The sequence below is a fragment of the Bubalus bubalis genome, chromosome 21, assembly GCF_019923935.1.
Source record: "Bubalus bubalis isolate 160015118507 breed Murrah chromosome 21, NDDB_SH_1, whole genome shotgun sequence".
In the NCBI taxonomy this organism is placed as follows: domain Eukaryota; kingdom Metazoa; phylum Chordata; class Mammalia; order Artiodactyla; family Bovidae; genus Bubalus; species Bubalus bubalis.
The window spans coordinates 43425389-43442899 of record NC_059177.1 but is presented as its reverse complement, the minus strand read 5'-3'; the positions used below and the strand labels follow the sequence as shown (position 1 = coordinate 43442899).

The 17511-nt window shown below is 34.4% G+C and overlaps 1 protein-coding gene across 2 annotated transcripts in view; it reads right to left on the bottom strand.

Annotated features, from left to right (window-relative positions):
• Nucleotides 1–1138: 1138 nt before the first annotated feature.
• DENND6A (DENN domain containing 6A) overlaps nucleotides 1139–17511 on the bottom strand; it is a 31276-nt gene continuing 14903 nt past the window's right edge. Inside the window, exons 9-19 of one of the 2 annotated variants that reach the window (XM_045163852.1) lie at nucleotides 15889–16011; nucleotides 15286–15381; nucleotides 13179–13273; nucleotides 8595–8660; nucleotides 8443–8507; nucleotides 7781–7858; nucleotides 5857–5910; nucleotides 5642–5751; nucleotides 5331–5433; nucleotides 3900–3974; nucleotides 1139–3379 (exon numbers count right to left, since the gene is read on the bottom strand). In XM_045163852.1, the coding sequence (XP_045019787.1) occupies nucleotides 3248–3379; nucleotides 3900–3974; nucleotides 5331–5433; nucleotides 5642–5751; nucleotides 5857–5910; nucleotides 7781–7858; nucleotides 8443–8507; nucleotides 8595–8660; nucleotides 13179–13273; nucleotides 15286–15381; nucleotides 15889–16011 (997 nt within the window). In that variant the 3' untranslated portion in view covers nucleotides 1139–3247. Of the gene's footprint in view, nucleotides 3380–3899; nucleotides 3975–5330; nucleotides 5434–5641; nucleotides 5752–5856; nucleotides 5911–7780; nucleotides 7871–8442; nucleotides 8508–8594; nucleotides 8661–13178; nucleotides 13274–15285; nucleotides 15382–15888; nucleotides 16012–17511 lie in introns of both variants that reach the window. The other variant, XM_045163851.1, reaches the window with a different exon arrangement.

Genomic DNA, 17511 nt, shown 5'->3' with positions numbered 1-17511 from the left:
ATGGAATGAGATCTAAGATAATTAGACAACATTAATCTTATTTGAAGAACGGCATAGCAGCATGGTATTCAACTAATGGGTAAGAGAAAGGCTGGTGTTCAAAAGTCCAGAAATAACACGAAAGACTAGGACATAGCAGAATTCTACTGCCATCTTTTTTTTTTCTTATTTGTGCCTCATTAGACAGGCAGTATTATAACTGCAAAATAAAAGTCATAAACTTATTTCATTTAGTCAACCATCAACCTTAAGCTCATCTTACTAAAAACTAGTTAGATGCAGGATAAATTTTAGGAATCATGATTCTGTATCTTGTGTCAAACTCTATTTCAAACAAACAAAAAGAATAATTGGAAAAAAAATTCTTGGAGCTCTATTAACAAATGCTAATTTCTATTGATATTATAATAAATACCATAATTCAACCAAGTTGTAGGTGGCATATGTGAAGAGCTAAATTATTTGTGATAATTTAGTCATTACTATGAATTAACATGGTTTTTCTTCTTGAACTATCTGTTTTTAAATGACTAATATTAGAAAGTTAAATTTTTTCCCCTAAAGTTATGCTTGAAGAAAGTAAAATTCAGGTGTATAAAAACAAGTGAGGTAAGTTATGAGCAAATGAGAAAAAAAGGACACATTTCAACGGGCATTTCTTTTAAATATACCAACATATTTTAGTCTACTTTGAAGGATGTTACCTAGTAACTTCAAGAAGGAGGAACATCTAATATATTTTATTAAAAAATAAAATCCAAAGAATAGTATTATCTACTAGCTACTTGCAAAAAAGAGGAAGAAATGAAATTTGAGATGTAAGGTTAAAAAAGAAAAGGCAGCAAATGGAGAATCTAACAATACCTAGATTATTAAGCTAAAATTTTTTTTTATCAGAACACTTCACAAAAATCAATACACTAGTAGGAAAGATATGAAATCACTTAATTCTGTGATCTGTTAATAAAATGGAGCATTCACCTGTTCATAATAAAGTAAGCAGAAAAAGGTTTTCATTTGAATTCAGAAAAATAAGTTAGAAAGTAAAAGGAATCCCATAATGCAAAAGTTCCATTTACCCTGCATTTTTTTCAAGCACTCCAATCTTACTCAAAAATAATACAAAATATCCAACGGCTTTAAAATCCAAGGCCTTTAATTAGGTTTTCAGTAATGACCATAAATGCCTTCTCAAAACCCCTTTCACTGAAAGCAGAAGGCAACAGGCATTACACAACACCCCGAAAGCAGTGATTCCTTCCGACGCTGGTGAGGTGAAGATAAACATTAAATGGCAGGTTCTAGATCTTAACAAGGTCTCTTCAGAAAAAAAAAAAAAGACAACTTTAAAAATCACACAAAAAATTAAGTTATCACTCAGTCTTTGTCAGGTTCCCAATGCAGTTTTAAGTTATTTTTACAAGTACATAATTTGAAATTAATAGATAAACCCAGTAAGTAAGATATGGTTTTCAGTATGTGTTAGGTTTTCTGTTAAGTATAGTAAATATGTAGATACAATTATTATGCTCACTGGCATCCTTTGCTACTCTTTAGCTGTGCAAAATAAACTTGAAATGATACATCCTGTAGTGGTATAATTTAAAAGATCCTTGATATGACACTAACCACTTTCAAACTCTGGTCACAAACTGCATATAAATTGTAGGATTATTAAAATACGCCTTTTTGAAAAATAATAAGATGACCATTTATATCTAAATAAGGTTTCCCAGGAAGATATTAAATACTTTAGTATATAAAAGTTGCTGCCCCTTTTCCATGAGGACAACTGTTGCTTCACAAAATAACTCATGTGATCCAAGGCAAATGACTTCTTTCAAATGCAGTATTCTTTCCATGACTTTGAGGTATGCTTCAAGAGACCTACATCCATGAGAAAACGGCACATTTGGATAGAAGACCACAGTTACATACACCAAGGACCCATTCTTAGGCTGGGACTGCCCTTAAGAGTTATATTAATAGAGACTAAGAGATAGCTCCTGAAGCCATTTCTTCTACAACCTACAACCAAATTTGGATATGTAAAGGGTAATTCACATATGTGCTATGTCATGGATGCCTATTTTAAATAGTGGCTTCTTCAGGACACTCCTGTTCAAACACCAACGGAAAGAACCTTATTCTACCAAACCACAATCATCTATTTTTGGCAAGGTAGTACACTGTAAACAAAACAGAAGCAAACAAAAACAACAACAAAACTAGCTTAGATACAACAGTGATTCAGGCAAAAGTTCCCATGTCAACAGCAGGGAAGGTAATCTGAGAAATATTAATTTGGGGGGGCGGGGAAACCCTACCAAATAATGCTAAAAATCAATCTTAGAATCACTCAAATGACTATCACACAAAAGGTATAAAAATGCCTTTAAAAAAGGAACAGTTCAGTTTATAAAAATAGCTGATTATGAGGTTTGTAATTAGAATGTCTTTGAAAGACATCCAAGCCAATTAACTCAGGCTCAATTAGTAAAGGGTAAGAGAAATAAACTTTTCCATAATTAATATTAGATGCCTTCTTCTCTTCAGTGAAACTAAGATTAAATTTGAAAATGGTATAGAAAATAATGAAATGAAACCTATCTGACAGTTTAAAAAAACACCAATGCCACTAATAATAAACACAATAGGAGGCAAAAAATATATTTTTAAGCAATGATTACTCAAAAAATGCCTTATAAAAAACTACATATTATAATAAAGTTAAGAAAAAGCTTCAAGACTAGCAGCTGGGCTTCTGTGAAACATGTAGGACCACGGAAGGCACTACAAAAGCATTAATCACCTCTAACTACAGTCTGACAGTTCAGTCTTTTCCTTCTTCTTAAGAAGACAGCCAGTGTGAATGTTATTTTTATATCCCCCTGAGTTTTAACATGATTGGGCAAAGAAGCACCAATTTAAAAAATACCTGCAATGCCAGCACTGCAGTTTGGAATCACTTAAACTGATGGCCCCACAGGTCTCTTATAAGAGCACTTTAGAACATGATTAAAAATATAGAAATGCCTTTCGGTGTTTCAGTATTAAAGTGGAACCACCACAGGTATCTGTTTTTAAAAATAATGCACTAAAAATGTCTGTTTATACAGTATAGTCTTTCAACCCTGTAGCGAGCATTCACCGCTATTTTCCACTCCGAGACAGCTTGGGCATCTGGTTGAAATGTCAGTATGCTTCATGGTGTACAATCCTTTTGGCTGGAAAATCTTGGCAAATATCATGTCATGCTTGTTTTGAGCAATATGCCTTGCAGGTCCTCTGGCAATGCTAAGATAATTGCATCTATGTGTGTCCGTAACTTTTCCATAGTGTCAGGTTTCACAGGTAAATGCTCTCGGTCAGCCTGTAACTATATAAGGAACATTTGGGAAGCATTTAAGTTATCTTTTGTGTCTGGATTAACACAGTATATTCTCTAAATAAACAGTCAAAGATTTGATTAATGGTCAAAGATTTGAAAACTTCAGACTGAGACCAGAATGAACTGAAGCTATTCTTAAAAAAAGCAAAGAACATGACACATTAACAGTACAATTGTTGAGTTAAAAAAAAAAAACTTCTATGTAATACTAACATAGATAATACCAGCACAGACCATGTGGTATTAAATATGTCAGAATGTTTTCTGTAAAGCTCATTAGATTCCATGTAAATAACTAAATATATATATATATATATATATATATATATATATATATATAGCTTCATTATGATCTGCTTGAGTGACAAGTATTTTCAGTCCAGTGACCATCAACCAACCAATCATAGGTCCTCTCATTTAAAAATTTACTTCTGTGATACATCACAGACTACCACCTCAAATGAGAGCAAAATAACCTCACGGATCTTTGGCCGTTTTGGCTACATACCAGCTTATTTTTTAGCTTCAATACAAGGTCCACTGTTTCTACTTCTGTGTGTTTCTGGGTCCAGAGAAGTAAGTCCTAGAAGAATAAACAAATCCCAAATGAATAAATACTCAAAATAATATTGAAATCATGCTCTTTTAATAGGCAAAACTACTGGAAAGGAAGGACAAGAAGAGGGTTTTAACCCAGACACAGCGTTACAGTTTAAGAATAATTCTGTACATGAGACAGTGAGAATCAGATACTTTTTGATGTTAGCCAGAATGACTGGAAGTAAATATTATGTAAGAAATGTAATGTAAGAAATTCCTTTCTGAAGTGCTCCTTTTAGATCAATCAAGAAAAACAAATTTGGAACTTAAGATACAATACTAACCCCCACCCGTAAGTAGTGAGTAATTTATAAGGAACATGAACTAACATCAAGATAATTGTGAATATATTCCTGGATATAAACTTCGTATCTTCAAATAATCTCTTCCTGGGCTTATCTGTGGTTATCTTCATGGTATTCTTTTTCTGAAAGTCACTGGGAGTTTATGATTAGAAAGTTAAAACTGAGGTTAACCTACCTCAAGCTAAACACACTTTGAGACTATCCTTTGTATATTTAACAAAAATTTATTTTATTTGTCTGTAGGATCTTTTATTGCAGGGCACTTGTGGAGCATAGGCTCAGTTGCTCTGCAGCATGTGGGATCTTAGTTCCATGACCAGGAATCAAACCCATGTCTCCTGCACTGCAAGGCGAATTTTTAACTACTGGACCATCTGGGAAGTCCCTATCCTTTATATTTTTAAAAGTAGCTTAACTTAAAATAGTCTTCTGACAATTTATAGAATGTGGAAAAGTCCAAATACAGGGAAAATGTATTAATAATAACTGGGAAAGGTGAATAAGGCATGGTGGAAAAGATATCAAGTTAGACTGCTTGGATTTGAATCCTAACTTCTTCCAGTGGTATGCTATTTAACAACCGGTTCTCCAGGAAAAGTCTCTTAGGTTGTAGCTTTGCCAGTTTCTGTGGTGTAAGTGTTCCTCTGTAGCTGATTTCAAGCTACCATTCTGAGATCCCTGAATACGGAACTAGGAAGAGATGCACACAAGTAGCTCTTGTGAGCCAGTGCAAGTGGGCTCGAGCACACTGCTGGTTTCACTACTTAGCAGTGATGTGATCTGAAGCAAATCACTTAATTTGTAATCCTCAAATGTACCCTAAAGCAGATCATAACATACCAACTTCAGTGAACTGTGAAGAGTAAAAGACTTTATCCACTTAGAGCATCTGCACAGTCCCGGCACATCACACATGATCTAGAACAGTTAGCTATTACTATTTATAAAGTAGTGGATAAAAATAGAACATTCCAGTCCCTATGGAGTTATCTTCAATAGCTGTTAATCATCACACAAACACGCTGTTTTCTAACCTCTTCACAAAGAGCTTCTAGATGGAGTGCCTCCAGTTTCTGGGTCATTTCCTTCCTCCGGGTCTTGAACCAACCATCAAAATTTGGAGATTTTAGAAAATGCCTATAAAAATAAATTAAAAAAAAAACCAAAGTTTGATATGACTTAACTTCCTTTCCTCAATACCTTTTCTACCTATAGCTAGGAAAACTATATGAAACAATGAATTCTTTTTTAAAGAATATACTTAAGTCCAGTTTTTTGTTTCATTTTTAAATAAAGCTCTAGAGATGGATGAAATAGAAAAAAAAAAAAAAAAAAGGGGACTAACCGGTAAAGTCCAATCCAGTCGCCTTTTATTCTAGAGGTCAGCTGAGGTCCTGTTTTCTCAAGTGTTTTCATAAATTCTTCTGGAAGAAACTGTCTTAATTGGGGTGGACTCTAGAAAACAGGACATACTGAATTTAAAAATTAAAAATGGATATAGTCACAGAAGTTAATTGTAGTTAGAGAACTGATATAGAATTTAATGGAATATAGTTATACCTTCCATGGAGAAATGCTTTTCTGCAAAGGCATCAAGCTCGCCACATATCTTTCCTAATTCCAAGGAAAAAAAGTTAGTCAAGGTTAGCTTTTCTTGCCCAGAGATGTTTTAAAAAATGTTTAAACTGACCTGCTTAAAAAAAGTGGGCATGGGACTTCCATGGTGGTCCAGTGGCTAAGACTCTGTACTCCCAGTGCAGGGGACCCGGGTTCAATCCCTAACCTAATCAGGGAACTAGATCCCACACACTGCAACTAAAGATCCTGAATGCAACTAAGACCCTGCCAAATAAACAAATGAGTATTTTTAACATTTTATTTAATTTTGGCTTCGTTGCTGTTTGTGGACTTTCTCCAGCTGTGATGTGCAGGCTCTTCATTGTGGTGGTTTCTCTTGTTGCAGAGCACAAGCTCTAGAGCACATGGGCTTCAGCAGTTGTGGTTCTCAGGCTCCAGAGCATGGGCTTAGCAGCCCTGCAGCATGTAGGATCTTCCCAGACCAGAAATTGAACCCAGTGTCCTCTGCATTGCAAGGTGGATTTTTAACCACTGGACCACCAGGGAAGACCGAAGGAAAAAAAAAAAAGTGGACGCTTCCTAGTTTTTTATCATATGCTCTTTCAATGGAGATCAACAACACCATCACTCCTCTCAATAGATACACTAACTTTAGACTCATTTGAGAAGTCAGACTTTTAATAAAAATTTAACTAAATCTAAGATAATCCAAGGAACTACTTATTATTATCTTTTTTTTTTAAGTCTTAATTGAACTTGTTACAATATTGCTTCTATTTTATGTTTTAGCTTTTTGGCCAAGAGGCATGTGGGGTATTAGCTGCCGGATCAGGGACTGAACCTGTACCCCCTGCACTGGAAGGTGAAGGCTTATACTACAGTGGACCCCCAGGGAAGTCCCAGAAATATCTATTTTTAATGATAATAATTAACCTTATCAAGTAACTGTGTGCCAGGAAGTTTACTCAGCATTTTACATGCATGATCTCTCTTAATATTTGCAACCATCCCTTATGGTAGGTATTACTGGGAAACTGAGCATTGAAAGGCTAAATAACCTGCCCAAGTTCATACAAATTGAACTTGAATTCAGGTCTACTTGATTTTAGCCCATGCTCTTAATTAAGCATTACAGTCAAGTTCACTTGCCTAAATAAGCAGATTGAAATAGAAAAATATAACCTGACATCTGTAGACCAAGAGAGAACATTTCTTCCCAAAGTATAATAGCAAAGATTTCCAGGTTTCCCTTCTACAATATTCTTAGATAGATTACATTAGCAACTATATGAGTCTCTCTCTGATGCAGTCTCCGGATCAGGACCACATCATGTTATTACTTTATACTGTGAGGCATCTTTTAGTAATTTAACATGATGCTCCATTGAATTTCACTGAATAACCATATCACCTAGTCATTTATTTCATAAATATTTATTGAATGAGTGCTACTATATGACAGACTGAGGAAAAGATAATGAACAGGACACATAAGGAACTATATTATAGAACTACATGCTAACAGATATATCAAATTATGCTCAAGAAAATAATATCAGAGAAAGAAGTTCCAGTAGAACATTTTAATCTGCAAAATGCAATAATTATATAACATTTCATAATGATTATCTTTTAAGATTCACAACCCTGAGAAGTATTTAGCAAAAGTATAATTAGTCACATTTTACACATCAAGAAATTGAGAGTCAAGGAGAGGAAGTGACTCACCAAAATTACACAATTAATTACCAGAACCAAGAGTCTGGGTGTCTTGCAAAGAATTCTATTTTAACCACTACACACATAAGCAACCAAAACAATTTAAGATAAGGTTTTGGTGGATGGAAAAAACATCATGTGCTCTTCAACAAGTCATTAAATTAAGCAAATACATATGCTAACTTACTAATGGAATGATGAAACTTTGTGTCAGTTCCAAAAAATAGCGTCGGAGGATAACACTTTGAGCTTCAGAAGGACGCTTCTGTTGAACACCCTTAAGAGAGGGAAAAATGAGAACCTAGACTCTAGTGTCAGAGAATAGAAAATAATGAATGATTATAGAAGCTTAGCTGATATAAAAATTTATGGACTTTTATTTGATATGAAAAAAACCTAGAACTTCATCTTGAAGTAATTTAATGTGAAACTCACTATGCAATATCCTATTAAAAAATCCTTAGAACAGAATATAAGATATTCATTCCATCCTTTAAAATATTAGCTCACAATGACTATCTTTATTTCATACCTGCTGTATTAATACTATGTATTTTCCAAAAAAATGCTAACTACCCCAGTTATGAGGTACTAAGCTACCTCATAGTACAGTCCATAACTTTTTCACTATAATTCCTAAGTTTTCAGGAAGACTGGCACTAGTTGGTAGCTGAAGCCCCCATATTTCTAGCCCATAATTGGTGCTACATTAGTCTCCTGATTTTTATGAGGCATTCATTCAGAAGAGAGACCTCTTTTCACGTGATTGCACATAAAGCACATATTGCCTTACTGGATATTGCATACCTGAGTAAGAACATTTAAATTAATACATGAGCAAGTAATCACCTTCTGTAATTGTTTTATGATATCTTCGTCTCTATTTAGATATGGCTTATAAGAAGTATAAACTCCTAAGAAGTAAAGAAAAGAAAAGAAGGTAAGCAGTAGGACCCATTTACCCATATAGTATATATTTAAAAATTAGTAAAAGTCAATACCAGGTTTAGAATCCAGAGTCTTTAGGTTCTTCAGTTTTTTCACTTTAACCTGCTTAGGTATTTCACCTGAAGGAAACATCATAAAGATTCTTGTAGTTATTTGAATTTCGCATATCACAAAACTGGAATGTTCTAAGACTGATATAATCCACTGGCTGTTATTTAACACTTATTAGTCAGGGATGTTGCAGCTAAGGTGTTCTTGTTAACATCGATTGATATGTAAGAGTTTATTCCTAGTACTTTGAAACTGGATAAAAGCAACACTGGGTTATAACAACATTACAGAAGCAATCTGTGTAAATTATATAAAATGGATATTTGATTTCATTAATACTGATCATTACTTTAAAATTTCCCTTTTCATCACTCAAGCTTTAAAATCTTTTGTGCTAAGTATATGGAACATGACTAAAATAGCATTTTGAATATGATGTCAAATATAATACCATTTAAGAGTAAACAGAATTGAAAGCAACTCCTAAATTAATATGCAGTTGTAGTATTCAAAGTTTTGTTTTTTTTTTCCTGGTACGGCCCCCAATTCTGCTTTTGCAGTGTAGAAACACTGCCGCCAGGTGGCAACAGTGGAAGGCACAACCACAAACCTGAGCCACAAGTGGACTCTTCTACATTGAGGTGAAATGTTTTACCTTTCATGAAATCCTCAAACCCAATTTCTAGTTAGAAATTCAGTTTATAATTTGATCCAATATTCAGTAGTAGAATTACTTTCTCTTTGAGGAATTCCTGTTAAGTACCATTATCCTAGCATTATGTTTCTTCATTTAATAGGATTTGGGTGAATTAACACTAGGTACAATCCATAAGGAGTAATCCCTTTATAACAGGAGGAATGATTTTTCTGCAGGATTAAAACTATACACACACACACACACACATTTCTGATAAACCTACAAGCTTCTGGGCCCAGGAGAGCAAAATCTCAGTTTCACTATGCCCTCCCAGCTAACTGGACAGAACATACTTTTTCTGCAGTTTTACTGATCCACTTAGATAGTCTTGAATTTTCAAAGTCAGGATTCCAAGCAGACCTGTTAAGCTTTATAACTTATGGAGAAATTTGCAGTGGTCTTGGTCTCAAGATCAATGGGCAGAAAGGAAAAATATCCCAAGAAATATACCCAATACTCATAAATTAAAAGATAAATGGAATTTTCATGAATGTGATATCAAAACCAAAGACAATGAAGGAAAATATTGACAAGCTGGACTTCATCACAGTTTAAAAGGTTTTGTGCATCAAAGGATACTATCAAGAGAGTGAAAAGACAACCCACAGAACAGGAAAATGTATTTACTTTTCTTTGTATCAATAATAATAATAATAATAATAATAAAGGACTATATACCAAATGGGATTTATTTAAGGAACGTAAGGTTAGTTTCACATTAAAAAAATCAATTAATTCAATATACTTTATTAAAAGGACAAAAACCACATGATGATCTCCACAGATATAGAAAAGCATTTAACATTTAACACCAATTCATTATACTCATTCTCAACAGAGTAGGAACAGAAGGGCACTTCCTCAACTTGATGAAGGACATCTATGAAAAACCTACACCTAACATCATAATTACACCTGTATATTGAAAACTACAAAATGTTGCTGAGAAAAATTAGAGAATATCTAAACAACAGAGAGACAGTCTAAGTTTCTGGACTGAAAAACTCAGTATCTTTAAGATGGCACTTCTCCCTCAAGTTGATTACATATTCCCCATTGTAACCAAATATATTCCTATCAAAATTCCAGTTACCTTTTTTGTTTTCTGCCCAATGTGCAGAAATTGACAAGGTTATCCTAAAATGTATATGGAAATGTAAATAGCCAAAATAGACCCAGAAGAGACAAAACTATTTTGAGAAAGAATAGGAAAGGTGGAAGATTTATATCTCCTGATGTCAAAACTTACTATAAAATTACAGTAATCAAGACATACTGGTATAAAAATAAGATCAATGAAACAGAAACAGGATCCCAGAAATAAACCTTATGTTTATGGCCAATCAATTTTCAAAAAGAGGTATCAATGCAATTCAATGGATAAAGAACAGTCTTTTCAACAAATGATGCTAAGACAACTTGATATCAATGTGCAAAAAAAAGATGATGTTATACCCTGAACCCCACATCATACACAAAAATTAACTTGGAGTGGTTCCTAAATACAAGCGCTAACAATACCATTTTTAGAAGAAAACATAGAAGAAAATCTTTGTGATTTTAGGCTAGGCACAAGTTCTTAGATAAGTCCTTAGATAAACATCAAAGGTCAATTCATAAAAGAAATAAAGAAAACTGATAAACTAGACTTCATCAAAATTAAGTACTTTTGCACTTCCAAAGACATCTTTGAGAAAACAAAACAAGAAGTCAAATACTGTGAGAAAACATCTGCAAATCATGTATCTGAGAAAAACCTGTGTCCAAAATACATAAAGACCTCTTACAACTAAAGAAGACAAAGAACCTAATTTTTAAATGGACAAAAGATTTAAATCAACATTTCACAAATAAGATATACAGATGACTAATAAGTAGATGGAAAGATACTCAACATCAGTAGTCACTAGGAAAAAGCAAATTAAAGCCATCATTTCAAACCCACTAGAAAGAAAAAACAGAAGAGATAATATCAAATGTTGGCAGGGATGTGACATGAAGAGACAGAAACCCTCATACACTGTTGGTTAAGAATGTAAAATGGTGGGCCACCGCAGAAAACAGTTTGGCATTTTCTTAAAAAGTTAAGCAGGCTCATCAGTTCATGCCACTTTACCAATGATCTTTTCAAAAGCTTCTAATAATAATACTTACATCCCCAACAGATAGCCTTTTCTCATTGAAAAAGGACAATAAACAGTAGTCTGCTACTGCTGCTAAGTCACTTCAGTCGTGTCCGACTCTGTGTGACCCCATAGACAGCAGCCCACCAGGCTCCCCCGTCCCTGGGATTCTCCAGGCAAGAACACTGGAGTGGACTGCCATTTCCTTCTCCAATGCATGAAAGTGTAAAGTGAAAGTGAAGTCGCTCAGTCGTGTCCAGCTCTCTGAGACCCCATGGACTGCAGCCCACCAGGCTCCTCCATCCATGGGATTTTCCAGGCAAGAGTACTGGAGTGCCATTGCCTTCTCCAAAACAGTAGTCTACTATGTTACAATTAATCAAATGGTATAGATTAATAGGACTAAAATAATAAAGTAAATATCAAGATTAAATTATGATAAAAACCAACTTTATATATCTTCTCATAGATAAGACTCTGGTCACTGCTGTGCTCTGAATTATCAGGCAGAACACTAATGAAATGTCAAAGGATCATGACACTGACATTTCCAGAGTGCCATGAATTAAGTACTGTGTTTAATTCTCCCAGCAGACAAAGAATCCAAGGTTTAAAGCTCACACAGAACTGACTGTCAAGGTAAAGTCCTTTGCCCTTTCCCCTATTTCTTAAGGCTTCTAAGGATTTCAGTCTAAGATTGAGTCTAATATTTGTAAATAACAGGATTTAAAATGTTATTTCCTGACTCTAATATGTCTATCAGATTTATTTATATTCCAGGAAGGATATTTTATAAAATAAATAAATAATGTATTAAATATAATACCCATGAATACCAAAAGAAAAGTCTTTATAAGTAACATATCATAAAATCATTAAAAGAATATTTTGGACAGTTCACATCTCAATTATTTGCATAGAAAATTCAAGAATGTCCAGTGAGAAAATGTCAGAGGTACCACTAAACTGTTATTTAGGTTAACAAAATTGCCAATGGTTAGAATTTATTTACTCATTTAATAAACATTCATTAAACATGAATGGAAAGGCACCATGGAAAGGTGGTGGTGGTTTAGCTGCTCAGTCGTGTCCGACTCTTGCTACCCCGTGGACTGTAGCCCGCCAGGCTCCTCTGTCCATGGGATTCTCCAGGCAAGAATGCTGGAGTGGGTTGCCATTGGCTTCACCAGGGGATCTTCCCGACCCAGGAATCAAATCCCGGTCTCCTGCATTGCAGGCAGATTCTTTATTGATGGAGCTATAAGCGAAGCCCACAGAAAGGTACTACATGTCTTTTTTTTTTTCAGTGAAAGCACAGCCTGTGGCCACTTCTTTAATCAGTATCAGTACCAGAAAAATGTTTAATTCGTGTTTTCAATTCATAGTTGAGAATTTTGTGTTAAACTGAGTAACTTGAACTTTCTTTAAGGTTTTATTCAAGCAGTGTTGGGAAAATCTTGTTTAATTGGGCTTATATTAATATATATATAAAAAGTAGCTCAAATTTTTGAGGTTTCAGTTTGTTATAATTAATTCATATAACACTGTAGGTGCATTTTTGGTAGGAGGACATGATGGCTTACACATTTAAGAACCTGTATATTTTAACTGGAAGTCATGCTCTCCTTCAAAGGCTTTATTCCAGTTGCCTCAAAGAAGTTTACCACCAACATAACTAAAAAGTAACCAAGCAATGAAAACAAACAGGAAGAAACAAACCTGCTCATCCACACTACACACTAAAACAAGAACACCAAGAACTTTACCTGCAGGTTTAAGGTCTCCTATTCGAATAATGTGTGGCCAGTGCTGGAGTGTTTTTGCAAAAAAAGGGTTGGTTACTCCTAATATGACTGAGGGCCTACATAAAAACAGAACAAAACCAAAGTCACCAAAAAACACATGTCCCATCAGTTTACAATTTATTTTGAGTGAACAATAGATAATCTTTTCCTTCACTGGTACTACGTACCAACTACATGCCAGGCACTATTTTTGGCATGAGGTATATAAAGATGAAAAGACACGGTCTTTCTTAAACCACACAGGAAAAAGGGTATACATACCCAATTATAATATCAGAAATTAGAATATAGTGAAGGTGATATAAAATGTACAAGAATTACAAAGGAGAAACTATGTCTGCCAGCGAACTAAAGGACAGATTCACTGAAACAATGACATGTGTACAGAGATATGAAAGATGAATAGGAGTTTTGTTTTGAAGTATAATTGATATATAATAGTATATAAGTTATGACAGGAATTTTTTGTCAAGGGTATAAAAAAAAAGTGATACATGAGAATGAATAGTATGTGCAAAGACATGAAGTGAGATCATGGTCTACTTGTAAAACTACATATAGTTCAGCACTCTTAAAGCACAAAGCTGGAAGCGTGAACAGTCTGAAATGAAAGCAGATGGGCAGATGCTAGCCAGATCACCAAGTACCAACTTTACATGCTAGGAAATTTAGATGTTATCTTACAGGCAAACAGAAGCTACTAGAGAACCAAGTAGAAGAATGTTACATAAATAAAAATGTACTTACTAGAAAGATCACTTGGGTGGGGGATTTGGAAGATGCTCTATAAAAAGGGGAAGAAGTTTGGGGAAAAGAAACAGCAGATATGAAACAGACTAGAAATAGTAAGGCTAGGAAAAGAGCTTTGGAAAAAGATAACAAATTTATGAGAGATATTTTAGGATGTTGAACTGGCAGAATTTGGGTAAACTTTATGTGGAGCATATTAAAAAGGAGAAATTTATGACAATTCAGGTTTTTGATAACTAAGTAAAAAGAATTACCATTCCTGAAAATAGGAAGAGGCATGGAACTAGGGGAAAAAATGAGGAGACAAAAAAGAAATCAGTTTGATCATGTTTAGTTTTGGGTGCCATTAAGACATCCAGGTGGCAACAGAGTAAAAAACAACAAAAACAAAAACTTGGATAGAGGTCGAGACCTTGCAAAGATTTGAACTAGGAAGACAAACTTCAGTCATCATTATGTAGGTGTTAACAGAGACCGTGGGTACAGATAAGACTGTTCAGAAAGAATTATCGGTCTGAAATCAGAACCCAGAACACAATACTGGAGAACACCAGCATTTAAGGGGTTGGCAGAGGAAGAGAAGTCTGCAGAGAAGACTGAGTGCACCACCAGAGAGTCAGGTGAGATGGCATCAAAGATTAAAGTGTTTTCAAGGTCAATGGATTCAATGCCATGAGAAAAGGGAAGGCAGGAAAAAACAGGGCAATAATGTATCCACAGGTTCAAGGCAGTGAGAAGGGTCTTCTTAACTTCAGCAAAAACAACTTCAGCAGAGATGAAGAAATCAACTTGCAATGAATTGAGCTAGGAAACCAAGAAGTGGAGATAGTAAATGGAAATTTTTATTGTTATTCTAGAAACTAGGCTATGAAAAAAAGGTGAGCAATAAAGCAAGAGCTAAGAGGGAAAGGCAAGATATTTTTTTTCCCCTTTTATAGACTGAGAAGAATTTTTATATGTTTGTATGGTGATTCAATGAGGAAGGGGAAGGAAAAGGAAGTTACAGAGCAAGAAAAGATAACTGATACTGTAAGAGGTCGTGAAGTAAAGAACAAAGATACAACTAAAACTACAGTTGGGTAGCTAGCCATTAATAACAATTATGGCTTCCACCAGTAAAGCAGATCATTTACAGAAAATAAGATACTGACTCTTGAAATGTGAAATTATTACCAGCTGCTCCTCAAAAGTACCTTTACAAAATCAATCTTGCAATAAGTTCAAATTTTAAACTTTTAAATTATTACCAAAAATAATTCTAAATGCTTTGGTTATAAAGGTTAATATTTAGTCAATAAAAGTTATTTTGTTTACTCACGGGGCTTGAGTACGGGTAGTATATTCTTTGAATTCACTATCATGAATAGTGAAATAAGGTCGGAAATCACTGAAGTACTTTAATGGAGAAATACAGCTGTGGAGCAAGAAACACATGTAAAACAAAGGACAGAAATTAAAGGCCCTACACAGTAACTATAAAACCTCTATACACAGAATTTATCCCACTGAGATCATTATCTGTTTCAATAAATGGTAAGACTGTTTCAGGACAATGGCGATATGTAATTACCGAGTGGCTAAAATACAGAAAACACACTGGATTTAAGAGAAGTTTGAGTGAAACTCTGACTCTGTCATTCATTAACTACATGCCTTTTACTAGACACTGACTGTTCGCACTACTGATATCTATCAGGTGCCAACTTTATCTGAGTGTATGAGCATGCCTATTATTCAGAAAAAAAACAAAACATGGTTCCAGCCCTAATGGAGCCTGAATTAATTTTCTCATCAATAAACGGTGCTATAATGAGGACTACCTTCTCACAGGGTTATTGTGTAGATCGATGCAATGAGTGTGCAAACAATCACAGATGGTAAAGTGTTGTAACTATTACCACCAGGAACCAAATATACTCACTTCACAAGTGCCAATACAGTCTCTGAAGACTCTGATGGTGACGGTGCCATGACCACAAGGGGCTCTCCCAACAGCACCAGCTCCCAAAGCATCTGACTATGAAGGAAAACTGGGCAGAAACACCTGGAAGGTGTTTACACAGAAGAGACAGTCTTACTTATCCACTCAAGGTTTAAGTTCCTATATAGTGATTCTAAAAACTTCATATTGATACAATTCTTATAGCTATATATACCTTGAACTGATATACAAATCCATTTACACAGAATATGGTGATGCATAGAGATATAAGTTCCTTTTATCCACATAAAATATATAGTGATTTTATTCCAATTTTTACAAAATTAAATGTAAATTAAATGTAAAATTTAATGTAAATTTTATTTAATTTTACAAAATTTAATGTAAATATTTACAATATTAATGTAATATACTGACACACAGAATGGCTAACAATAAAAGCATACAAGATAATTATTAAATTACTATACCATACGGTACGAACTGAACTGACGGTACATCTAGTTTATCAATACTGCTTTGTTACATTTGAATTTCTTAAGTATGTTGAAGGAAACAAGAAAAAATTAATTTTCTAAAGGATATTTACTAGATGTACTTAATTTCAATGTTAATGCTTTCATCATTAAAGGATGGATGAAAAGAAATCACAATGGAGTGGGGTTCTCATGCCAAACAACAGAATGATTTCCTAGGAAGATCCTCTCCCTACAGAAATGCTGCATATTTTTATAGTAGCCCTGGAATTAGACAGAAGCATACAGGAACAAAACTCTGGTACATTACCTAGCCTAAGTTACATCTCCTCCTAGCCAGGTCAAAATTTTTCCTAGTAGATTAGAGGAAAACTATTTATCTATTTATAAAAATCACAACTGATCTACCTAGTTGAAAACATATACACACAAGAAAGAAAAAGAAAGAAAAAAAAAACACACAAGTAACTCTTAAGTATAAAAATATGAAACAAATTTGTGAGCTGGAAGTTAGGGAAAGTTAATTTTAACTACTCAAAGGCAAGAAAAGATACGTGAAGGAAGAGCAAAAAAAAAAAAAACCACAAAAATAAAAACAATACAAAAGGGAAAAGAATAACTTATCGATGGAGAAGGCTGGGGAACACCAAACTAATGAAATGATCAAAGTGAGCATTATCAGTAAGAAGGCAAGTTTTGGTTATCTCCCGACCAAAGACAGAGAGCCTGAATCTAATCACAGGTAAACCCCAGACAAACCTAAGCTGAGGGATTTCCTGTAAAATAACTGTCCTGTAATCCACAAGAATGTCAGGGCATGAAAGGAAGACTGAGGAAATGTTCCAGACTAAGAGACACTGAAAACACATGACAACTGAATGCAACAGACAACTCTGAACGAGATATTATTGTGACAAATGGCGACATTTGAATGTGATCTCAGTAGTAGATGGTATTATCATTATTAATTTTCCAATGTTTATGGCTGCACTGAGTCCTTATTTGTAGAAAATAGACACTAAAGTATTAAGGGATGATCGGGGCATCAGGTCTCCAACTGACTATAAATTGGTTCTAGGAAAAAAAAGTCTTCTGTACTGTACTGACCACTTTCCTGTAAATCTGT